Below are 27167 nucleotides of genomic sequence, written 5' to 3' on the forward strand. Positions count from 1 at the left end.
GTACGAAGGAGTGGCGAGGCATGCACCACCACCACCACCCCCACCACCGCATTTTGCACCCCAACTATACACCACTGCGCATTACTGAAGAGATGCCACAAGTGATATTAATTTTGTCAGACAAATGTGACTGAATATACGGCGCCAGTGAAGTGATAGTGACATTATATCTTTTCACATCATAGACTATTTCCTTACCATATTTTAGAAAATCATATTTGTGTCCAATCTGCATATAATTTATTATTAGTTCATCGAGCTCTGCTATCACGAGACATGAAAACAAACCGTCGTATATACATTTTAAGACAGTATGTTTACTAAATGAATAAACTATTCTGCAAAGAACTATATTTTTATAGTAATATAAATACACCATTATTATAAATCCTGAGGCATTGCAAAAAGCATTAATTTATAGAAGGAGGCAATATTTAGTTCATTTTGATTTTTAAACATTTTTGAAACAAATTATAATTCTTGCAAGTAGTACTTTTTTCTGTACTTAAGTGGGCATTATTGTAATCAAAGGGCTCTGAGTTCGGTTACAAGTAAACTTTGTAAGGCATTTTATAACAAATTTTTGTATTGTATGTGAAATCGGGTTCATCAATTCTATTTATTGACAATTTTATCTTTGTGGTTTAAAAGAAAAATATTGTGAACGTTCATATATCTCGCGTGTTATATTTGAGCCTAATACATATGAATTTTTTGTGTGAAACACTAATGTTTTAATTTGGTTATACAATAAAATTGCAGATATTAAGGTGCTATGGTTAAGGGTATAATTTTAAAATGGTGATTAGATGAAAAGGATAAAGGGGCACTTGCAAACCTATGCCCACGCCAGGTACAAACCTAAAACCTTCGGTGACAAGATCAAGAGGCGGACATTCAATGCACTCGGCAACCGGGATGACATATATAATATATTTTAAACTCTTGGAGAAGTTGTCTTCTTTTTAATTTATTTTTTATTATTTTTTATTTTTTACAAATAACTATAGGCCTATCTCATTTATGTACATACCTTATTTCTGTAATTATCGTAATACACAATGATGCCAGTGGGTATGGTATTGGTGTGTCATTTCATATGTTCTAATATAATTTCATCACTTCATTATTGTTCCCCATCGTCACGATTAGCATAGAGCTGAAGAAATCCCCTCTCGTGCACATTTCTTCTAGTTTGATTACAAGCGAGGCCACTTGCGTATGTAAAGGGAGGAGGCTGATAGGGTTTCAGCCCCTCCAGAAATTTTGTGAAAATCAAAATTTCTAAATAAAACACTAAAGAACTAGAGAGAAACGAAGGTGATAACTGAAACCCCTTCTTAAAATGACCCCCGATTACATTTTTTCTCTTTGAACCTTTAAGGTTAAACATGGTAATTATGAAATATTTCAACGCATTTATATCCACCTTTTCAATTCCAGCCTCCTCCCCCCCAAAAAAAACCTGCTTGCGCCAGCAACGAGGCAGGTCCTAACGTCATATTGAAATAAGGTGTATGAATGTGAAACAGGTTCCCTTACAATAAAAAACGAGTTTCTGAAAATAAAATCGGATCTAAACGAGATGAAGCAACTGATGAATAGAGAAGGAGGTTAAATAATACTGATCCGTATAACCTATATTCATCTCCTTCTACAATTATTGGAATATTTAAATCAAGAAGACTTGAGAAGGAAGAGGATAGAAAAGTTTACAGGCTCCTTGTTGGGAAACCTGATGGTAAGGGACCTGTGGGAAGGTTAATATTAAGATGAACCTGAAGGAAATTGTCCCCAGGATTAGGTACAGATAGAAGAGTGATGTTCCAGTTTAGGAACGCCAAGGACAGACAGTTTGTTTGAAGCTTTACATGGTATACCGCACTGCGTTATATGAAGTATTTAAACTAGCTTACTCCAGAGGGAGGTGGGGGTTGCCAGGCCCACCAAGTCTTGTTTTTAGATTTTTAAACTATGAATGTTTGAAAATAAATTGTTCCCAATATTTCTGTATTATTTTTGTTCATAAAATCATCAAGGTAACGTGCATAGGTGGCAAAATTCACGTGGTGGGTCTATCAGTCCCACTCCTCCCCTTGGGATATATGTTCCATCAGGACACTTATGCCTGTAACAGTGTAGTTGATAATTATTGTAATTATTATAATTACTACATAACTGTACATATATAAACAAAAAAGCATTGATGCAACATTAGTATGATAATTAGTGAATGATGAAATATTGTGTGTAACACTCATGTAAAAATTGTTTTTATATTTTTTATTAATGATGGTAAAGGTAACAGTAGTATAAGCCGGAGACACATTAAACTCGTTTGTTTTAAAATAAAAATCATTGCTACTTACCTCATATGCATAGCGGAAGATTTTTGAAGCTGGCGATAACTTTTTTTCCATGAAAAAACACGTTACTTTTAACATTATAATCATTTATTGGTCGTTGCTAATTCGGCGGGCAAATCTTGACTCACGTTGTTTATCGTCAGCTGATATGCAGTATCGTCAGCTGATGTGCAGTGTTTCCAAACTTATGAACCGATAAATGCCGCACAAACTATTCACAAAAGGTTTTTAAGCGAAAATTGAGGCTAAACTGTACTTTACGTCCTTATCTGCATGGTGATTGCTTATTTGCGTTCGCGGTGCGCCGATAAATGCCGCACAAACTATTCACAAAAGGTTTTTAAGCTAAAATTGAGGCTAAACTCTACTTTACGTCCTTATCTACATGGTGATTGCTTCTTTGCGTTCGCGGTGCGCCGATAAATGCCGCACAAACTATTCACAAAAGGTTTTTAAGCGAAAATCGAGGCTAAACTCTACTTTACGTCCCTATCTGCATGGTGATTGCTTCTTTGCGCTCGCGGTGCGCGATGGTGGTGCGGCACCCGGCATCTCTTCGGGTAAGTACCTTTTTCTTTTTACACTTTCTTTTCACGATAACCCCACTATCCATTCACGGGGTCGAGGTATGCCTACGAGGTTAGGTTAGGCCTGTTAGGTTAGGTTCCATTAGCACTCATTTCACCCCTAAATATGTGCTTCATTATCTAAAAAATTCCTTAGTATGTTCAATTACGCATATCCGGACAACATCGGTTTTTCTCGATTTACTCTTTCAGGAAATGTTTCCTACCTTTGGGATTTACGTTGTTCAATTCCTTATAAAATAAGCTTTCCAACGATATATGACACGTATTCCTTAGGAAAAGGACGTAAACTAGAGTGTTACCTTAAATTGGAACAAAAAACCCGCTCGCACGTCATCTTGTACAACTACCGCATGGTTGCTACACTGTGAGGGGGTTACATAACCGAACGCACGGAACATTTGATTCACGTAGTTGACGGTAATGGCGGCACGAGCTATCGCACAACGGAGATGCATGATTGACGAAAAATACCTTATTTACAGACAAAATACGTAGCACGATTCTAAAAAACAATATCTCCGGCTTCAGAAAGTCCTCAACAACGCAATTCCGTAAGTACTTTCTCCTGTAAATTTTAAGAAATCCGTCTCCGGCTTATACTACTGTTACCGATGGTAAATTTTGGAATTATTATAATAATTATTATATGTCTGCATATATATATATATATATATATATATATATATATATATATATATATATATAACAAAGGAAGCAGTGATTCAATAACAAAATGGTTTCTTGAATTTTAGAAATAAAAAGAATGTGTAGACCTTTAAGCTTCCATAGATGGCGCAGTGGTAGCGTCCTCGCCTTGTAATTAAGGGGCCCCGGGTTCGATACCCGGTGGAGGTAAGTGGTTCGGATCCCACTTTAAACTATAGGTCCAGTCCCGATTAGTCTTAATGTGCATAAAGTGAACTTAAAACACCAAATCTTAAAACACCAAATCAATCCAATCCAATCTAAGCTTCCATCCCCACCCTCTCTCAGGTAAGTGTCTTGCACTGACACTGTGAACGGGAAAATGCATTATACTTAATTGTGCGTGCAAAGGCTAGTGGTCAAAGTGGCTTATTTTCGAACAAATATCAACACAAAATTTTATGTTCGACTTGCTGTGAGCATGAACGCTAATAACTCATGAATTAAGGAAAGAGTGGCAGGAAACACAGCAAAGAAACTTGTTGAATGAACATTTGGTTGGTTGTTGTCGGGACGACAAGGTAAACGGATCAATTTTACCAGCAGCAACCAGCCAATACAAAAGCGGGGCTAATTACATGTTGGTAGCTTACTAGCTGACAGAGGCAGACGCTTCTTCCTGTCACGAGAAAGCGTGCTAATCACGTAAGTAGAGCCGTAGAACTATCATTCTGAACATAATCGTCCTCAATATATTGCAATGTGTTTACTTGTGTATCATATACTAGGAATTTCGTAAAACGAAGGAGGAATCACCTCTTTTCTTACTTAACAGTCAGTCCCTATTTTTTGCTAGCTCTTCATGAAACAGATATTAATATATATCTTAGAGAACTATGTCAAAAAGAGAGCTAAAACCCTATCAGCACCTTCTTCTGGCTTACTGTCTCTTCTGGCTTACTGTCTCGTCATCCAAAGTTCGGGGTTCGATTCCTGGCCTGGGCATTTGTTTATGAGTGTATCTTCATCTAATCATTCATCTTCATCGTCACGTTTAGTAGGGCAGAAAAATGACGCGAAGTGAGAAAAATAAACAAAATACTCCTCCCATCTTGGCACTGGTACTTTCATTGTGCAGCAGCTTGCCTATGATTTTTTTTCTACTTTTTCACATAAACAATGCTTTTTGCTAGGGCTGAGCCGATACCGATACCGATGTATCGGTATCGGAAAGTATCGGTTGGAATTAATCTACCGATACCAGCCGATACTTTCCCTGCATTTTTGTATATCACGGGGGCAGCAAAAATGTCGCACGACACTTTCCCGGAGTCTAATCATACTGGAAATTATTAAAAATTTTAACTTTATTTTTATTTTGCTCCAATTTTGCACGAAAAACTATATTTTGTATTTACATAATATCTATTTTCATATTCTATTGTAATTCTTGAAGCAAATTTCTTGGTGATTTCATGCATATAATTGCAGAAGAATATTTGTACACACATATTGATTAATATTTTAAAAATAAATTTTAATTATTGCAATTTTCAAGTATCAGTATCGGTGGAAATCGGTAAGAGTATCGGTATCGGGTCAAAGTGGTATCGGCTCGGTCCTATTCTTTACTTTTTTTTGAATGTATGAGAGAATTGATAGAAATATATTTTCAAGCAACACCCGGCTCAGCGAGCACACAATTAGCATTGTGTCAATTTCATAATAAATCAACTGAACACAATAAAACACAGTTCCCACGAAATTGTCCCAATTTGTATTTAAATCAAAGATACAGGTTGTGGAGTTCCTGGCAGTGCATACGCTTCTTAAATATAAGGAATTCCTAAATACGAAATAGCTACGTAACAAGAAGAGTAGACAAATAGCGATGTGTCCATATATTAAAATGGCTTCTTTTTTTTACACCAACAACAAAGGTGTATAATACATATATTTGTGCACTAAACAGTGAAAATAACTTTAATAGATGCATGCACATATTCTACCACTGTTTCAATTAGCCTACATGTATGTTTTTCATTTTGAAATATCATGAAGAAATGCAGAAAATGTGCAGTATCCGAATATTAATGTTAGCCACTGTACGTACAGTCACCGGCAATAAAAATGGGGCATCTAGATCCTGAAATACTCGCTTCTCTGAAAGCCGTTATGTGTGTTGCCTAACTCTACGGCAATGTTAGAAGTTGCAATTGAAAATTTGCTATTAGAATCCACTTATCGACGTAGAGTTAGACAACACGCATATCGCCTTGCAGGGAAGCGAATATTTCAGGATCTAGATGTCCCATTTTTATTGCCGGTTACTGTACAAATTTCGATATAAACATATTCAAATTACATAGGTACCATGCATATATGCATGTGTAAACCAAACACATGAAAATGTTGCGTTTGCCTACCTGTATCTCTATTAAGTAAATGGAGCTCATTTGTTTCACTGACATCGTCAAATTCTTGTGCAATGGCAACAAGCACTTTCCTTTAGAACTTTCTTTTAGTAAATAAAACAACAACGCAACGGGTCAACTATTCATAAGGTTGGTTGATTTGATGGTTTAAGTTCACTTTATGCACAGTAAGGCTAATCGGGAATTGCCCTACAGTTTAAAATGGAATCCGAACAACTATATGCCTCGACCGGGTATCAAAACCCGAGACTGACTATTCGTAACGGTTATAAACATATGCAACATTTACTTCATCAGTATGTAATTGTGAATTATTGAGAACAGAGAAGACTGGGTAAATTCATACAGGCTATATCTAAAATTTACACAAAAGTGTCAATATGATTTGTAGCTACCTACCTTACGAGAGCTTCCTGAAAATCATATTTGAAGTTTCACCACCAAACTTTAGTCATTTCAGATTAATTTGTTGACATTCTGAATTGTGTTTAAATACACTGAACAGCACTAATTTGCAATCTTACAGGTTCACTTCCTAAAGGGAGGAAGAATATACATTTTTATACTTCCTCTCTTTCTGAAGTTGTTCTGATGGTCGTCATGGTAATATAATATTATTTTAACACAATCAAATTGTGACAACAATCCACTTCTACGAAAATTACAGTTTCAATTGTTATTTTTATTACAACCTCTTCGTTCGTACTGCCTAACGTTGGATAATCTTATTACAAGACACTTGTGCATGTACTCATGCAAAATAAGATTAATTTATAGCTTGAATATATGCAATCTTTACTTTTACACTTTTTTAATTATATCGTTCCAGCCATTTCTTTGCAGTTTGCACATTTAAAGATATTTTTCTTTATAATTTCGGTACGATATTGTAGGGACACCATGTAGAGCTTCTAATTTGAAGAAAAATGGCTTAATTAAAAAAAAGCGGGAAATGTGAATGTGAGAGTTACCGTATGGTCATAGTTGATCCGATTTGTGTCGAACTTTTACACTTCGGCTGTGCCGACGGATCGATGTTCTGGCGATGGGGTGGTTCAATTTCATCAGGAAAATCGCAGTGTGTCAGTGTACTTACTGACAGAAAAGGGAACGAGACATCTAAAGCTAACAATACATCGTTTATGAACATGAATTCAAGTAAATTGATAAAATATATATAATAAAACAGGCTAGAGCAAGTTAATACTTTGAATTCACATGAGCTATTTTTATCATGTGTCTAACTTGGAAAATAGTTCGTCATGGAATGATGAGGAAATAAAGAAATGGAACCATGGGATTCTGAGTTTATCCATAACTATAGTAGTTATGAGCTGACATGAATCATTAAATATCTTTACTGTTTGTTTTGTTTTGTTTTTCTATGTACCATAATTGGTGATCTACTACTACGCCCTCAAGATTTCCTGGATTGCTATCCAATTTGTTTTCTTGAGAAGTCTCATATTCCACCCCTCTCTCTTTGACGACTTAAATTAGGGATGTTATCGATACGAAATTTGCCAAAGTTCTCGGTCTCATCCAGAGTTCTAAACGCCTCTCTCGTCCTCGGTCAGGGGTGCCCACGGGGGATATTATGGCGCAGGTTGCGCCATCAAGATTTTTTGGGGGTGATTTTTTACCTTCAAATAATATAAAATTCAACATTTATTTATATTTGTAAAATGCAAAAATTGTACGCCTTAAATGCACCATAATTAATCCATTAGATGAAGAAAAGAAAGTGTTTAAGGGTATTATCGAAAGGGGGCTGGGAAAAATACCCAACTCTTACATATTAGGCCTTAATTGACACGTGGGTTTAGGGGGGATTCTGAATTAAACGTTGGGGGGGACAGTATTCAACTCTAGGTTTTTGATTATGGGGGGTATTTTGGTTAGAGGCGGATTGAGCATTAAATTGAGGGGGTATCTAATTCTTGTGTATTATTATTGTCTTAGACTGTTGCGGAAATTCTGGTGTGGACAATGAGAATTAATTTTTTGGAGGAGGCAATATCCACTCTTCAATATCAACAGTAAGTCTAAAATTGGCATGGAAATTTTGGTGGTAGGACTGAGTATTCAATTTAAGGTGTGAGATTTGAAGCTCTTGATAAAGTGTTAAATTTTAGATTGTCAAGGGATTTCTGTGGTGGAGAGAGAGTTCGAATATTAAATTTTGGAGATTGTATTTAGCAATGTGGTATCCACACGTTTTCAACCCCGAACGTGCCAAAAGAGAAGCCGGAAAAGACTAAATATTTCGGGACCATAAGAAAGTATTGACACCCCCATTAAATTAATATTCTTGAATGCCTGCAAAGAAATGGATGCAAAATTTTTTTGATCGCTTCGCTCGCAATTGTGTCTTCCGAGATTGCGTGTTTGGCGCCTTCCTGAGGTGAATGTGAAGTTTTATGCTATACCTGCAGTACAAGACATAAGCGATATTCTTGATATTCATCGCCGTATTATATTATCGCCCTGGGCTTAAGAATTTCTAGCTAGGGTTTTGTAATGTCTCGTGAAACAATATTTGAATCCGCCATGCGGTTGGAGCATGTTTTCTTGTTTGCCAAGATTGAATTTTCTATCTTCATCTTAAGTTGTAACAATTTGTTAAACACACTCACAAACACTATTTATATGGATATTTACCTAATTTATTTTACTACATTTAACCAATCAATGTGCTAGCTTTAAGTTTTTTCTAAAATCGAACAATTAAAAAATATGGACAGTTTAACATGCTATTTCATTCAAATAGACATAAATTATTACGTATTCATCCAAACTCTTTTGGGGGGATTATGATGAACGATTTTAGGGGCGGTGTGGCGGCGATTGGGTTCCAAAACCAGGGGGGCAAAGTGCAAAACTGGGGGGGGGGGGGCAAAGACAGTATATTTCCCTTTGTATACAAGGTTTAGCAAAAGTGGCGAAAATTTGGGAGGGCAACTGTCCCCCCCTCGCCCCCATAATCGCCGCCACTGGTCTTGAGTGATCGGCACCCCTGTGTAGGGAGGAGGGGCAGATCAAGTATAGCGTTCAGTTCAGTAAGGCTAAGAAAAAAGTTACTTTCGGTAGGCACGCTGTCGTAATTAAATACATAGTATGGATTACGATATGGTTTGAGGGCGCGAATGATATGATTTCGGGGGAGGTACACTCATGATATGATTTGGGGGGAACGCATGACACGGTTTTGGGGGGATGTGCCATTGGCCTTGGTATAGTTTATCCTTGTCAACCCACTTTTCGAAATATACAGTGTAAGCAATATACAGCGTCACGACCCAAACTTTCTCATCATATAGAGGCCATTAGAGAACACAATACCGATTTTCTATTTGATACCTCAATTGGACGCTACGTGTCCTCTAAAAACGGAATTTTATCATCAATATGGGGGTTATTCCTGAGTAAACAAAAAATAATCGACCAGACAATTCGATTATAGATGGCGGGGAAAGAACTTCCGGTTTGGGCAATTTTCCAATGTAAACAAGTGGAATACAAATCGTCACCGAGCTTATTTTCTTATAAGAGATCGGATACAAAATTGATCACTTGAAATTCTTTAGTGATATAGAAAAACAAAGGTACCTAGAAAAGATTGGCAATATCCCGGATCCTTTGAATGAAGATTTACGGAAAAATTTTCAAGACAATGTTGATCTTCTACCAACAGTTTCGTGTTAAGACTTGTGCAGGTTGAAATAAAGCTTGCATAAATTATAAACATTAAAATACTTCAATTTTACAACAGTAAAATGTATAATTTTCGACATTGTGTAGTCAAACACAGATCCTTTAATTTTATCATATCGCTTGTTAGAGAGAGCGTCGTCAGAATTTTTTTGTATGGGGTAAACGCCAGTAATAAAAGTAGAATAGTAGAAATAATAATAACAATTACAACTGTTATAAATGTTATACAATAAATAATTAGTAAACTAATGAAATAAACAAATTTTATTCGTAATTTCTTATTATTTATTTATTAATGTTATTCGAGTGCATATCCAGCACAACAGTTACAATACTTAAATGCACAGTTATTGTATTTTATTATAAACTTTTGCAAGTGTCGTTCAAGAAAAGACTTTAGAAGAAGGTAAAAAATACTAATAAAGTTTACAAATTACATTGATTACATTAAATTATAAAATTATAATTTTTGCAATTCTGGATGATTATAAACAGTTTTAATTTTTTATATATAGCCAACACATGTGCGACACGTAAAAACATTTTCGGGCCTCCCCCATGGCGCAGTGGTATCGTCGTCACCTTGTAATCAAATGTTCCCGGGTTCGATACCTGGTGCATGCACATAGTGGTTCGGATCCCACTTTAAACTGTAGGCCCAGTCCCAATTAGCCTTACTGTGCGTAAAGTGGACTTAAAACACCAATTCAATCAATCAAAGTAAAATATTTTCATTTGAATTACTCCGGTGATGTAGTGTCGACTATAGAGCCTATTCCCTCGTGTTTGTGTCCAGTCTTTTCGCTTTCTGCCTGAATTCACTGATTTTTCCGTATCGGATCTGTCTGAAAACTATGTATAGATACCCGAGAAAATAATATTTGTTCCCAACCTCGTGTTGTAACCAAATGACACACAATGATTGTCGCCTTTTCTTAAGAACTGCCCTTGCACCTTTGAACTCCATGTTATTCCATTCAAACCGGAAGTAAAGTTCCCGCCCGCGCCAAGGAAGCACAGAAATGTAAACATCCGGTGAATGTTGCAACCACAATATGCAACCACACTGCACAAATTGACAATTGCAGCTAATAGATTAACTTCGCAATATTGTGAGTTTGTGCGGTGACACCCAAGAACGTACTTAGGGGGGGGGGGTGCATGGGGCCGGACTCCCCCCCGAAAGACTTACCAAATACTAATATTAAATAATCAATATATATATTTTTAGCATTTGTTATATTATCGATAGTTATTCATTTCCGCTGAAAATGCAAGGAAATACAGCTTTGAAGGACAGTTCCAAAGAATTGTGCACACTATTGCTTGTGATAATAGGCATAAACTGTTAATCAGGAATTTACTTTTCGTCAACTGTTATCCCCGTACAATTAATTATTTTTGCCTATTACAATTGGATCTAACTCCTTTTTTGTTATTCAATAAATATTCAATTCTTTATCTATTTGAAATTAATTTCTTTGCCAGGGCAATTAATTGTATACAAATTTTGGCGAATGTAACTACACGTTAGCTAGATAATTAATACATGCTGTTATGTATCTATTCTTTTACAATATTTACCTATTCGTGTAATAATAGGGGCCTCCCCGATGGCGCAGTGATAGCATCGTCGCCTTGTAATCAAGGGGTCCGGGTTCGATACCTAGTGGAGGCTCATAGTGGTACGGATCCCACTTTAAGCTGTAGGTTCAGTCCCAATTAGCCTTACTGTGCATGAAGTAGACTTAGAACACCAAATCAATCAATCAATCGTGTAATAATAACAATACAACAGCAATCAATTTACATAATTAATTAATATTAATGTAATGTAATTATTCGAATATTATTATTATTATTATTATTATTATTATTATTGAGACACTTGGTCGGACCACCTCCAAATGTATTTCTAGATACGTGCCTGGTGACACCCTGTATATGGTGTTATATTATGTAATCGCCTTTCGAGACCGAGAGGAGAGGGATGTTTACAAATCGAAACGAGACTACTATCTCGTCTCGTATCGATACAACCCTTAGAACGGTTCCATAGTTGCTTAGTGTCCTCACTGCTCAAGTTTCTTTCTCCTCTTCAGGAGTTATAGGGTTAATGGGCGCAAATTGTAGTGTTCACTGAATCACTCTCCCGAAGACAGATATTAGGACGATAAAGAATCATGTCACCTTTTGTGGTTGTCAATGAGCATGCATCACCATTACTTTGGTGTAAGAAATATGTGATAGTAGAACAATCATGTTGTCAGGCTTTCTCAACTTGATGTAGTTGGCCTATTGCGTGAAGATTATTACACGATGAGACACCGTATCATCGTGCAATGAATCAATAAGTAATTTGTTGGAATTAGTTTCCATAGTAACAAATGACTTTGACCTCCATGTTTAACCCACGTCACGAAAAAGTACACTTTGTCAGGCCTACGTCCGGTTGCAGGTCGAAGCATAGACCGTTGCACAATACGGGAAAGGGGATGTCAATGAATGCATATTGACAGTGGCGGCGATTGAGTGTCAAAACTGGGGCGGGAGGGGGGCAAGGTATTTCGTTCCATTTTTTGTCCTTCAAATCAAAGATATAAATCTTACCAATGCCACGTATATTTTTGATTTTGAAAGAAGTTTCGTATCAATCCATAAGATTATATTTCATTTAAAGCCTCTCTGATGCTTCATGTTGACCAGGGCATTCACTTGTTTATCTCAGATCACGTAACGAACTGTGAAGTTCGTGGGATCTTACCAAGAATGTTAACCAATTAATCAATGGGTGATGTAACTTATTCATCGTTCATTCTCGATGATGAGAGAATTCGTCATTAACATGACGAGTTAACGCTTGTCAGTGCGAAAGGCACGACTAAAACTAAACCCCTAACTAGCAAAACTAACAACTAGAAAAGACAATGGTCACTCATTGGGTTTTATGAACCTTTGAACCTGAATCATGGCTGGGTTAGGATAATTACCTGTCTATCTGACGAATGAAGATAATTTCGAAGAATAAAAATAAACTAAGTCCTCTGTAGGCTTCGTTGCAGGTTGACCAGCGCGTCGCCTCACTTTTGCTCCAATACTTTTCTAAGCTCTTCTCTCTCCTCAACCCAAATTAAAAGTCAGTCCCTTCTCAGTCTGTCTCACCTCTATATTCCCCAGGCCATGGAGACCTTCCTCCATGCCGAATCGTGATTTTTACTGCCACTATGCAAACCGCTGACTCCATAGGCTGATGGAACTTCCTATATCCTGAATACCTCAGGAGGTTTGCATAGCACAACACTGTGCATTATTTACATACCTTAGAGGTTGAGATAACTGAGATAAACAAGTGAATGCTCTGGTCAACATGAAGCATCAGAGAGGCTTTAAATAAAATATAATCTTATGGATTGATACGGTTTCTTGATAAATCTGAAGCACAAAATCAAACAGGGTTGAATTTTTAAAAAGACAAAAAAATACTCTAGCTCTTTCCATCACACTAATTACACTTGAAATTAAATGTGAAAGATAACTTTTGAAAAATAATAATCATTAATAGAATATAAACACAAGTATAATATAAATTTACTAAATTATGAGTTTCAGCAAGGATCGTACAGCAAAGAATGAAATTGTGCCTGGATGTGTGCTAAGAAAAATAAAATTTTCAAGTTCCCCACAACAGTAAGAAAAAAAGGTCGAGACAAGGATTAAAAAGAAAGGACTGTCCTCTAATATCCGTATTGATGCAGCATGGTGTGCATTTCTATCTGTCCCATGGGCAGATTAAGATGGAGGCAGTGTTGCCTACCCTACAACACGTCAAAACCCTACTTGCTTGTCAAACGGACAGTATTTTTGTCTCTTGGACAGTAGACTTGCATTTCTTAAAACCATGTACACCCATGGACGATTTTTTTGTTTGTAACGATCCCCTTGAAAGTCCTGGAGATAGTTACAACCCAGTCAGAAGTGTCCGTGACTGAACGTGTGTGTAGAAAGTTGTATTCTACTCCGTTAAAGGCAGTCACGCACTGGGTGGCCAGGTCACAACGGCCAAAAAGTACAGCTACAAGTACGGCAATCAATATCCTTGTAATTATCAAAATATTTTGTAACGAACATTATCAGGCAGGATTTTTTTCGGAGGGGGTTGCAATTGTAAATGTGGGTGCATAGCTGCGTTTTAAAATATGTTCAAAAATATAAATGGTAGTCGGGATCATTTTAAAGTGAGTTAGAAATATCAATTTGTTTTCCCCCCGAGTTTTTTACTGCTTTAATTTGAATTTCTTTTTCTCTAAATTTCGAGAGGGGCTATAGCCACAACTGCCCCCCCTGCGAACGCCAGTGACTATCTTCCTGTGCTGGGTGAATTACTTCCAGTCCATTTGCCAGGTGGCTAAGTGCGCATTGATCCTAGAACATATTCATAATAAAAACAAAAGTGAAATAATTGTTGCCCTCAATGCAACGAATACAGTTGTATGTATTTCTCCTTACAAACTTTCCTACGTCTGGCTTTATGAGAGAGCATTGGCTAAGAGCAGACGTCATCTACAGTTTATTTTATGTCGGTTTCCTATGTCTTGGGTTTATTGCGACAATGGGAGTGAATGGTGAACTGTACGAAGGGACAAACGCCATGAATCATCCATGCCAGAGTTCGAACCTGGGACCTCCAGCTCCATAGCACCACTGATCAGGAGTTTAATCAGAATTTTCCATCTGGGGTAGGGGGTTTAAGTTCGTATTTAGGGAAGTGCAAACGTAAATTTAGAACCAAAATTATCCTAAATTGTAAAAAAAAAATAAGAGGTATTGAGGAATTTTTAGAGGGTATTTGTGGGTGTGTGAATAAATCACTGATGCTTACCGTTCCACTGCGGAGGCCAGAAAGTATTCTAACCGTTTTATGTGATAACTGTGGATCTGTTTCCTAACGCTGCATCAAAATTAACCAAATAACAGTTTATCACCTGGCATGGGGACCCTGACCTCTACCAGGCGCGTCCCTCGGGTGGCGGATGAGGGATCCCACCAGATATGGTGGGGTGGTCCGAATATAGAATAAGGACCCGTGGACCAACAGGGAGCCCAGTGCCTGGGGGCTTAATACTGGGCCACCCTCTCTCTAGGGGTTAAAATATAGAGAGCCGGCCCGGAGGGCGAAGACCAACGGTTCCAGAGGCGGAAGAGGATCATAGAGAAAATCCCAACGGCAATGGAAGCGGAAGAGTTACGACCTTAGTGGCCAATATGAGCCACTAAGAAGCGGATTGGATATCTCCGTCAAATATCCAAAACCAACTGCTGCCTTGCAGGGGTGTGGGAACACCAAAGGATATGGGAGAAAACCCTGAAAATAAAAATCAGCCTGGTCGTTGGGCTAATCCCCCACACCAGACTAAAACTAGCGGATTCAGAGAAATAAAGGTAGCCTCGGAAAGGATGGATTTAGTAGAAGACGACAAGCAAGGAAATGGAATATCCGAATTGGAACTTGGAATATTAAAACAATTAATGGAAAAGAAGTGGAGATTGTAGGAGAAATGGAAAAGTATAAACTAGCAGTACTAGGACTAAGTGAAGTAAGGAAGAAAGGCAGTGGTATAATGTGCCTTGAAAGAGGATATGTGCTGAGATATGTTGGAGTAGGTAGAGGAAGAAGAGCTAAGGAGGGAGTTGGAATAATAGTTAATGAGCAAATGGAAGAAAGGGTGGAATCATGGGAACCAGTGAATTCAAGGATAATAGTAGTTAGACTGGAAATGGAAGAAAGAATAACAATAATACAAGTTTATGCCCCGACAAATGATCAGGACATATTGGAGAAAGAAGTTTTCTATACTCAATTACAAAGAGTAGTGAATAAAGAGAATGAAGAGAATAGGAAGGTAATATTGATGGGAGATCTTAATGGTAGAACTGGAAACAATAGGATAAGGTCACATGGTTGTATGGGACCATATGGAGGGGAAAGTATGACAAATGAAAATGGACAAAGATTAATAGAATTCTGTGTAGAGAACCAATTGCTACAAGGAAACTCCTTTTTCCAGCATAAGAAAATTCATAAAATCACTTATGAAGCTGAGGGAAGGGAGGCAAAGAGTATAATAGACTACATAATTTACGCAAGAGCACTTCGATATGCCTTTATGGATGTAAAGGTAATTCGAGGTGCTGAATTGAGTACTGACCACAGACTGCTAATAGCTATAACAAGATTTAAGAGGAATAATAGAGAAAGAGATAGGAAGTTTGAAAAGATACAAGTAAAGCAGCTGGCTAAGGAAGAGAAGAGAAAACAGTATAAGGAATTAGTAGAAGAAAGGTTGAATGAATTGGAAATAAGAGAAATGGAAATTGACAGTATGTGGGAAAAATTTAAGGAAGTGATACTGTATGCAGCAATTGAAGTATGTGGCAAAGTTAGGGTGAATACAAAAAGGAAAAGAACTAATTGGTGGACGGATGAAGTAAAGAGGAAAGTGAAAGAGAAAAAGAAAGCATGGAAGAATTACCTAGAATTAAGATCAGAGGAACATAGGTTAATATATGTGCAAAAAAGAAATGAGAGTAAATTGGCTGTAGAGGAGGCAAAGCGAAAATCATGGGAGAAGTTTGGAAATGATATTGAAGAAAGTTTTGTAGAGCATAGAAAGCAGTTCTGGAATATGGTCAAAAGTCTGAAAGGAAAATGGGGAAAAGCAGCAAGAGCTATAAGAAATAAGGAAAATGTATTAGTTATAGGAAGGGAGAATGTGATGGAGGAATGGAGAAAATACTATGAAGAAAAGTTCAAGGATAGGACAAATGAGCAAGAACAAGATGAGGAGCAGGAACAGGAACAGGAGGAGGATGAGAGAATAAGAAACAGAGAAGAGGAGGAGCATGTAGAAGAAGATATGATGATAACAGAGAATGAAGTGAGAGAAGTAATTAAACGGATACGAATTGGGAAAGCAGCAGGATGGGATGGAATAGCACCAGAACTTATAAAATATGGAGGACCAAGAATGGCTGAAATACTACTGAATATATTAAGGGAAGTATGGAGAACTAAGACTATACCAGAAGAGTGGAAAAGGAACATAATTGTGCCAGTACACAAGAAAGGGAGTAATAAGGAATGTGATAATTATAGAGCAATATGTCTATCATCAGTGGTATATAAGATGTATACGAATATATTGGAAAGGAGGCTGAGAAAAATCATAGAGGGAAAACTTGAAGAGGAACAAGCTGGATTTAGACCTGGGAGACAGACTCAAGATCACATTTTTATATTAAGAACAATGATGGGGAAAATGCTGGACAAAAATAAAAGAATATACCTAGCATTTCTAGATTTGAAAGCGGCATTTGACTCTGTACCTAGAAAATATCTGTGGGAGGCATTAGAAAGTAAGGAAGTACCTAAGGAACTTATTAAAGCAATAAGAAGTGTATATAAGGATGTAAAAGGAATAGTAAGAATAGAAGGAAACGAGTCTAAGGAATTTCAAATAGGAAAAGGAATTAAACAGGGAGATAATCTCAGTCCTTTACTTTTCATTAATGTAATGGATGAAATAACTAAAATTTGCAAAAGAAGAACCCCAAGAGTACAAATAGGATATTGGAATATGAGAGTAGTACAACTGCAAGTACTGCTATATGCTGATGATATAGTCTTAATTGCTAGTAGTGAAGAGAATCTACAGAGGAGCGTAATAGAATGGGGAGAAGAACTTGCGAGAAAAGGGATGAAGATTAATATCAAGAAAAGTAAAGTTATGCAGGTGGCAAAAGGAGAAAAAGATCATGAAATAGCAATTAGATATGGAAACGAGAACTTGGAAGAAGTAGATGAATATGAATATTTAGGAACCATCATAACAAGTGATGGTAGGTGTGATGAAGAAATCCTAAATAGGAAAAGAAAAGCAAATACAGTATATTATCAGTTCAGTAAAACAATAATGGGAAAGAAAGAAGTGGCAGTAAAGACAAAAATGCAGCTATACAAATCAGTATTGGTCCCTACATTAACATATGGAATGGAAAGTTTACCACTTCAAGATAAACATCTGAGTAAAATTCAGGCTAGTGAAATGAAATACCTGAGAAGAGCTGTTAATAAGACTAGGAGAGATAAAGTGAGGAATGAAAGAATAAGAAGAGAGGTGGAACAGGAGTCGCTAGAGAAAACAATTGAAAAAAGACAGCTAAAGTGGTGGGGACATGTATTCAGAATGAATGAAGACAAAAAGGTAAAGCAAATTCTAGAAGTAAAGGTGCAAGGTAGGAGAGGTAAAGGAAGACCAAGGATAATGTTTGAAGACAGAATGGAAAAGATTGGAAGAGAAAGGAATAAGACAATAAGTATGATGAAGAGAATGATGGGAAACAGACAGGAATGGAGGAGATGGATCGAGGCAACCAACCCTACGCTATGATGGCAGAAAGGGATTAGAGGAAGTAAGTAAGTAACAGTTTATCAAATATACCTTTACCCTTTAGTACAAAGACCATGATTGAACCCTTGCACAGCTCTCGTACGCTCTGTGAAGTGTACTTTTGAGAACCTCTTGTCTACAAGTTGGTATGACTGACCAGTGCTTGATGTGAGGGGGATGTAGGAGATTGGTATCCCTCAGCTAGAAAACTTTATTCAAAGGATCCTCCAGATAGCTCAAACGTCAACCAAACCCACACTTCTGCCACCTAACAATTTCCAATTTGAGAGCTGGGTATGGCACTATGAAAGTGCAGACATGCTCTCTTGGAGTGTTTTAAGTAACTACTACATTGCGACTAGTATACTCTCCATGCAAGGGTGTCCACAGGATTGCTTCATGGGGAAGGGGCAAGCAATGCATTATCCCATAAATCAATGCTTCAGTTTGATATCGTGATCTACGGTCTGTACAAGACTTGTTTTTAATTATCAGTCCTTTATACAATTTGTCCAAATTACTGTGACTGAAAATGAATTTATAATTGTAAAATGTATAATTTTAGGTCGACGCTAATTTTCTATGGAGGGCAATGCTCATGCCTCTTCTTCATTACAATTTTGTTAGTTGTTCCTTCTGTAACTAGTTTGTACACAAGAAACACAGTGTAATTTTAAAACTGATTAGACAATCGAAGAATTGAATTGAGTTTTTGGTTTTAAATCCAATTTATGCACAGAAAGGCTAATCGGGACTGGACCTAGTTTCAAGTGGGATCCGAACCAATGTGCCTCCACCGGGTATCGAATCTTTGACCACTTAATTGCAAGGCGATTATGCTATCACTGCACCATCAGGGAAGCCACCGAAAAATGATGAATATTTTTTTATGTATCACTATTTTCATGGGCAGAAAATATTAGCAGGAGTCAAACTAACATAATTTTCTCTTGAAAGTCTTTAATGTTGCCTACATTCATCTAGATTTTTTTTTGTTATTTTCAATTAGTATTTAAATTATATATGTACATATTTTTAAAAAAAATACTTTTGCAGGCTCTATGATGCACATGTTACTACAACTGCAAATCATATTCACTTGCGGATGGTTAATTGCAGCACTAGGTAAGGGATAGACATTTTTTTATTTCTAGGGTGACTCCAGCTACTATGCATGCAGTTCATATCAAGTACGAAAGGATATAATTTGTAAATTTTATTGTATACATTTTTATTTTTTGTCTGTCACATTTTCTTCGATTTTCCTGAAATCCAAAAATAATTAAATTGATTTTATTTTGCTTTATTTTTCGCTAATTTGCAAAGATGGAGATGAGTGATATGATGAAATTGATGAATGGACACTCACAAATATCTACGCCAGGATTCAAACCCAGGACCTCTGGCATTGTAGCATGATGTGTTAACCACTCCAGCATGGGGGAAAATAATTAAATTTTTTGAACATTAGGTTAACATTATAACAGATTGCCAATAATCATCAGACACCCCTTGAACTGTAAGGAGGATTATCCATATGTTATCAATACACATCATGAGCCATTGACTCATGAATGACAGTGTAGAAGAGTATACTGCTGCCAGCAGTCAAAATGAGTTGACAATGTGAGCTGAGTGAGGCTGAAAGGGGTATGTTTATTGGCACCCACTGATTCGAACATTCCATCTGTGAGATTTCAGTCAGTTTCCAGATATCACGTGCAGCAGTCAGTGATGTAGTGGTGAAATCGAAACGTGAGATTGTGATAAAACCACAACTGCGACCCTCAAAGCCAAAAAAAATTGACCGATAAGAATTAGCAAGCTTCATTGGACACTGTGGCCATAGACTTTAAAATTGCATCAGGAAGTGATGCCAGCACTCGTACCATCCGGCAAGAGGTGGGTGGCACTGGGATTTCATGTGAGACCTGCAGCACATAAGCCAATGATTACTATCCAGAATGCAGCAGTCGATTACAGTGGTGCAAAGAACGTTGCAAGTGGTTTCTAGAACAATGGAAAAAACATCCTATGAATCACGCTATTGTGGCGATCTGATGGACGTGTCTGGACAAGGCGAATGCCCAGGGAGCAGTTCTTAACAGAGTGTATTGTCCCCACAGTGAAATTCAACATATGTATTGCTGAATCAGTAATCATGGTATTGGGTGTATGGTTTTGGTGCCTGGAACCCTGAATGCCAATGCCTATCATGTAATATTAGACAATATTAGACAACTCCACCTTGTGGCAACAGTTCGGAAGTAGCCTTTTTCATTTCCAGCATGACAACACAGCCTTCCATAAAGCAATTGCCGTAACTGAGTGGTTTGATGACATGGTAGTGAATGAACTCCACTCAGAACCCTGATCTCAACCCCACTGAACATCTGTGGGATGAGTTAGAGCACCAGTTGCGATCTAGGCCACACCACCCAAACACCAGAACAGCTCCAGTTAAATACATTCCCGTGGGTCGCCAGTCATTATTGGCTACATAGTGTATTTTGAACAAGTAAGTAACCGAGGAATGGAGCAAAAGTTTAGATTGGGGACTAACACAAAAACTAAACTTCATGGTACAAGTATTTGAGGGCCAAGACCTGCCAAATGGCTTTATTATTGGGTGATGCATAATCAGTTCATCAAATCCCATTGCCACTGTTTTCTGGCTTTCGAGTACAGAGCCTGCTACTTCTTTTCAAATAGCTCCTTAATTATCCTTACAGTGCTGAGTCAACACTGAAATTTTAGAAGCTCATACCTAGAATCGAATCCAGGACCATGCTACTATACTTTAGCATGTAGTAATCATATTGCATTTTTTATTGTGCAATTTTGAATTATTTGTTATTTTTCTATTATATTAAACTGCTGTATAAGGCAGGTATGCTGTTTTTCAGGAGTATAATTCAAATACATACATAAAAATTAATAGAGTGCTAATCACTTCACCATGTCGGAGTTCTTAAATTAACTAATATTAATATTGATGGTATCACCCACAGAAGTATTTGTAATATGATAAAGTTTGTTTTTTTGCTTCACATTATTGGGTTCAATCCAGTACTTGAAGTAGAAATTGTTAGGAGGGAAATGTTTGCTTAGCATTGGAGCTAGGTAAAAGGATTTCTTTTGTTTTAGGTGCTAGAAAATAGATCTTAAACTTTCAAAATGTGTTGCAGATATTGATGGTGAATGGTCTCCATGGAGTAATTTACCAACAAAATGTAGCAAGTCATGTGGAGGAGGAGAATCCAAGAGATTTAGGACCTGCTCCAATCCAACTCCTGAAGGAAATGGCAAGAAATGTGAGGGGAAATCGGAAGAAGTTGTGCCATGTAACACACATCCATGTGCAGGTAGCTAATTATATGCTGTTATTGTAAATACAATTAGATGCTCATTGAAAGAAATGTTCCGATGTTCATTAAAAGAATAAAAAAAATATTCACAAAACACATTTGTGATATAAAATTAAGGTTTAAAAAATCTTTCTTTAATTTAGAAACAGCAAAAACTTAATCAAGCCTTAGGCATTAATATTAAAACATTTGCTAATTTACCATTTTACAATTTATTAATTTACATTATACAAATTATCTTCATTCTCAAGTACTATAAAAATAAATTTAATGGGTAAAAGAAAATTAGGGAAAGAATCTGCACTAAATTGGAGAGAAGTTCTTTTTGGAGACAGCGGGGGTGGGGGTGGGGGGTGGGGGGGGGTTTAAGGAGGTGGAGATAAAATATTATCTTGTGGTATTGTGGACTGACTGGTGGCCGCGGTGGCTCAGTCGGTAACGCGTCTGACTACCATGCTCAAGGTCCCGGGTTCGATCCCCGGCCGGTTCAAATCCGGGAACTTTTCTAACGATGGAAGCGGCCCCGGCGCCCACCCAGCGTCGAATAACATGGGTACCTGGGGGAAACCCTGGGGGGTAAAGGCGGTCAGGGGCGTGATGCTGATCACATCACCCCCACTCACGACCGGATCAAGAAAGTGTGGGGCGTTACACCCACACCCCCTATACGCCTTCATGGTGTTGTGCTAAGCACAGGGGAGCACTTTACCTTTTTTTTTTTTATTGTGGACTGACTGCACAAGGGAATTTCACAGATCCAGTGCATGCTATCTGAATGACTCTGGAAGAACAATGTGACAAGGAAGTCTATTTCCAATTGAAAATACATTAATTTAAAAAGTTTCAACAAAGCTACTGCTAAAAAAGTCCAAATAACCGCATGTTGTCCCATCCCAAGCCTAAAGGAAAAGTGTGAAGTATGGTTAAGTATGTGCTCCATAGGCAACAACTTTAGGGGGGTAGGTACTTTCTGCCCCCCCCTCCCCAAATTCATGAGAAGGACAGATATTATATATATATTTACATATGGTTACATATACATAATATTGTTTCTGCCAACCTTGCCTCCCCAAATTTATTTTAAGTTGATGCCTTTGATGTACTCATTCCACAGTCACTTCAATGTCATCTACAAGGTCTGCCCATAAAAGAAAACCGAACTGTCAAAAAAAAAAAGAACCAAACCAAATAAAAAGGTACCATATTCTGGCAACACTGCAAAGAGCTATATCGAAACATCCCATCAGTGCAAGTTTCAACCTGTTACAGGCAGTCGGTATTAGGGTAAGCATGCGTCAGATGCAGGTCGTGTGCAAGCGGTATACAAAATACACGCACCAAGATGGAACAACGTTACAACAAAAGTTTTGTTACAAATTGGGTAAATTGTTTACCGAAACGTTACAGATGATACGGGCAGTGTATGGTGATACAGCATTATCAAGAACCCAGGTGTATGAGTGGTACAATCATTTCAAAGGTGGACGTGAAAGTGTCGAGGATGAACCAAGATCAGGACGCCCTTCAACGTCAAGGAATGACGACAATGTGGAGAAAGTTCGTGCACTGGTGAGAGGTGATAGACGTTTAACCATGCAGCAACTGTCAGACATGCTTCATATCAGCAAAGAAAGCTGTAGGTTAATTTTAACCGAGGACCTGCAAATGAGGAAAGTGTGTGCTCGCTTTGTGCCTCGCATTTTGACAGAACGAGGAAAAGACAAAAGGAAAAAGTGCTGTGAGGATTTGGTGGCAACTGCGGACCAGGATAACAACTTCCTAAAGTGCATCATGGCGGAAGATGAAACCTGGTGTTTACAATATGACCCCGAAACAAAAAGACAGAGTGCGCAGTGGAAAGGACTGTTCTCGTCTGTCAAGAAAAAAGCACGGACGTCAAAATCGAAGACAATGGTGATGCTGATCGCATTTTTTGATTCCCAAGGACTGATCTACCATGAATTTGTCCCTGAAAACCAGTCAATCAGTGGTATTACAAGGAACAAGGAAGTGCTAGGTCGACTCAGAAACAGGATGAAGCAGGTTAGGAAGGACCTCTGTGATTCCGGCCAATGGTTTCTGTGACACGATAATGCTCAGCCTCATACCGCATTGTCTGTACAACAATACCTTGCTAAGCATTCAGTGACAGTGATCAATCACCCTCCATATTCTCTGGACTTATCGCCTGCTGATTTTTCCTTTTTCCCATCTTAAGATGGCTATGAAATGGCAAAGATTTGACGACGTCACGGACATTAAATTAAATGTTACGCATATTTTGTGAACACTTACTGTCAATGACCATCAACATGTATCCAAGACCTGCACAAATGCTGGTCAAAGTGTATTGCCTCCTCTGATGATTATTTTGAAGGTGATAAAGTCATTTGAAGGTAATTCCTTGTTATATGAAAGAGTGTGTCCTCACTCACTCACTGATCAATGTCAGTGCACAACCCAAACCCATGGGCCTAGAAATATGAAAGTTTAGGGATGTTTCCCCTTATAATGTAAGCACCCACTAAGAACAGGGTTTTCAAAATTCAACCCCTAAGGTAGGATGTATACAGTCCAATCCCCTGAACCTAGAAACATGAAAAATATTGATATTATAAACAAAAATCCTGAACAGATGGTTCCGTGTGTATTATACATCTCTGAGAGCAGGTCGCTAGTCTATCATATAGCTGTTCATTAAGAAAAGAAAAATCAAGAAAACATTAAAGCAGGATAAACCTTTAACCTACTCCAAGTTAATATGCATCTCTAGCTCTGATTTCTCAATAGAACTTCTGCAATGAATCGTTCATAACATGCTATAAACTAATGAGATATGGTCCTAATAAACGGTTTAGTCATTTCAAATAAAATTCAACATTGGTTCGCTTCTTAATATCTATCTTCCAGTGACTTACATACATGTATTTGTCATGCTCTAGTACCTGACAATGATCCCATGTCCAATTGATGACCTTCGCTTCATCATTATAAATCCTCAATTACCAATTCATTTGTGGGAGCAGAGTATTCATTTGCAAATTTTATTCTTGTTATCAGCATTTGAAGATAATGTTCTGGAGGAAAGTTACATATTTTAATATTTTTCTTTATAGAATTTTGTAATATGATTACATTTGTAAAAAATACACATATACTCACTCATTCAATTTGTTTAACTTTTTGAGCTACATTGAAAAAATATATATAATTAATACTATGACATTAAAGAGAACTATGTAAAAGTAAAATATTCATGTATTGAAGATAATTCTTGAATTTCTCTTAAAAAGTTAATCATGCTCTTCCCTATTCAAAACAGTTAAATAATAAATATCTTCCATTCTAGACTCAAGCAAGGTTGTGGAATTCGGTAAGTTATACAGACTATTTATAGTTTCAGGCAGCCATTCTGTACACATAGTAGTTTTAAAGCTTTGCACTTTTGAAGAAATAAGGGATGGGACCGATTAATTTGTACTCTATCAGTATCAGCCGATTGGTGTATCGGTTTATCGGTAAAATTAACGATTATTTTACCAATCTGATATATCAATATATATATATATGATAATTTAGTGCAAAATCCTGCCATTTTGTTGTAATTTTTATGGATAATCTCCATTCCCTATTTTCTAAAAAAGTAAATGTCTAAATATGCTATTTCTTTTTCACTGCAGTCGCCTTGAAACACACATTTATTAAGGAGGTCAAAGAACCTTTCAGGGTGTTCAAGGACCATTTCTAAATTTATATCGGATCGGTAGAATATCGGTTATCGGTGTCGGTAAATTTTATATAGGTACTTTACCGGTATCGGCTAAATTTTCATATCGGCCCATCCCTAGAAGAAATCAATATGCATGCATGCATACAGATTCATAAATCATGAGGAGTAAGTTCAGATAAAAAAAATTGCCATTAGTTATTTTGTGATAAATTCATCTTGTTTCTTCCATGGTGACACTAGTGATGTGATGCTAACCATAAAATGTTTCACACTTTTATTTTATCTATTAAACCATATTGTAAACGAACAGTTATACAGAGGTTGTTCCGTCTACATTTGGCCAATTTTGACTTACCCCAAAATTTAGACGAATCCATGGCGCCAGGTACGTAAGTGCTCGATGTGTGTCCCTTGGTTCCTAACAATAGCCCGACAGCGTAATTTCCACTGTAATAGGCTTCTCTGAGAACTGGGAGGGGAATCTTGTCCCATTCACTTTGCACAGCTTTCCAAAGTCCTTCCACAGTTGTCACATGCCGTTTTCCCAAAGCCCGCTTCAGCAAGCCAAATCCACAATAGTCCATAGGACTTGCGTCTGGAGATTTAACAGGTACTTCATTGAAAGGTATCACCTGTATACCACTTGCCTCCTCCATCTCCCTGTAGAATGCGAGGGACGATCGTGAAGTATGTGATGAGGCCTTGTCCATGTGAATGCGCACCAGATTGGCATCATTTCCGTACATTGTTGGAATCTCATGCTCGTAGATCGGCCGCATGATCTGCTCCTGATAATACTGCGAGTTTATTTTGCAGTTCTTCGCCACCCTACGAATCTTCAGTTTACCTCGGTAACAGTAACCAGTAACGACCATGAACCCTTTTGGGAAGGATTCTTTACATACACGGACCCACCTTCTGAAGTTCTTTGCGCCTTTCTCTCGGTACATGATGGCTCTCGGTTTACCGCAGTCGGAAAGGTAGATCCATGCTTCATCGAGCGTTACGACGTGCTTCCACCTTTGTTTTGCCAGATGCCGTTCGTACAGCTTCCGGGCGTTACACTTTCGTTCCTTTTGGTGGGCATCCGTGAGAAGATGGCAGCGAGCTTTCATGACTTTTTCCAGCTTGAGTTGATGGTGTAAGGTCCGGCTCACAGTCCCCAAAGACACGTCAAGACGATTAGCCATACACCTTTGTGTTGGCGGATTTTCTTGCATTGCCATTTTGCGCAGTTTCCTCTGCATGGTAGTGGTGGCCTCGGTGCATTTCCGCTTCCTAGGCAACTTCGTTGGTGATCCAAATGGTGGAGGTTCGTTGCTCTTGTACTTTTTAATAACATTTTTTATTCCACTTAAACTGATGTTGCAACCATTCTTCTTGCACTGTTTTCTAATGACAGAAACACTAAACTGGGCATCATAAAGAGCCGCAACATAGCCTTCCCAAAACCGACTTAGTTTGGGCGGCATGTTGGTCACAGAGCGGAAACCCACACACTTGGAAAAAGATTTTACACAACACTCACAACAATGGTCCTGTTTTGTGCCTTATTTTTGTCCGCGTGGATAAACAACTCCGTTCCCAGACAGTCACTGCACAACACTGCAGGATGCCATGCGTCAGTTCGGGTGAGTCCAATCTGCCCGGGAGAGGGGGAGGAACGAAATCGGCCAAACGTAGACGGAACAACCTCTGTAATAGTTCCTTTGGCAGAGGTGAGTTAGTGATTTAAACAAATATGTAACAAAAATGTAATTGTTTCTTCAAAAATGTTAACTAAATCTTTGTTATCTGCGCAAGTATAATTTATTGCAAAATGGTTTTAAAAAAACTTTTGACAAATAAAAGAAATTCAATTAGCCTAGAACA

At 37.7% G+C, this 27167-nt stretch overlaps 1 protein-coding gene across 1 annotated transcript in view; it reads left to right on the plus strand.

Moving 5' to 3' along the window:
• The first annotated feature begins 4261 nt into the window (after positions 1-4261).
• Positions 4262-27167, plus strand: part of LOC145978617 (adhesion G protein-coupled receptor L2-like) — a 45290-nt gene continuing 22384 nt past the window's right edge. The window contains exons 1-4 of the mRNA XM_083111347.1: positions 4262-4306; positions 19254-19322; positions 21386-21562; positions 24915-24938. Of these exons, the coding sequence (XP_082967473.1) occupies positions 19259-19322; positions 21386-21562; positions 24915-24938 (265 nt within the window). The 5' untranslated portion in view covers positions 4262-4306; positions 19254-19258. The remainder of the gene's footprint in view (positions 4307-19253; positions 19323-21385; positions 21563-24914; positions 24939-27167) is intronic.

The sequence above is a fragment of the Lepisma saccharinum genome, chromosome 25 (assembly GCF_977018435.1).
Source record: "Lepisma saccharinum chromosome 25, izLepSacc3.1, whole genome shotgun sequence".
Classification (NCBI taxonomy): domain Eukaryota; kingdom Metazoa; phylum Arthropoda; class Insecta; order Zygentoma; family Lepismatidae; genus Lepisma; species Lepisma saccharinum.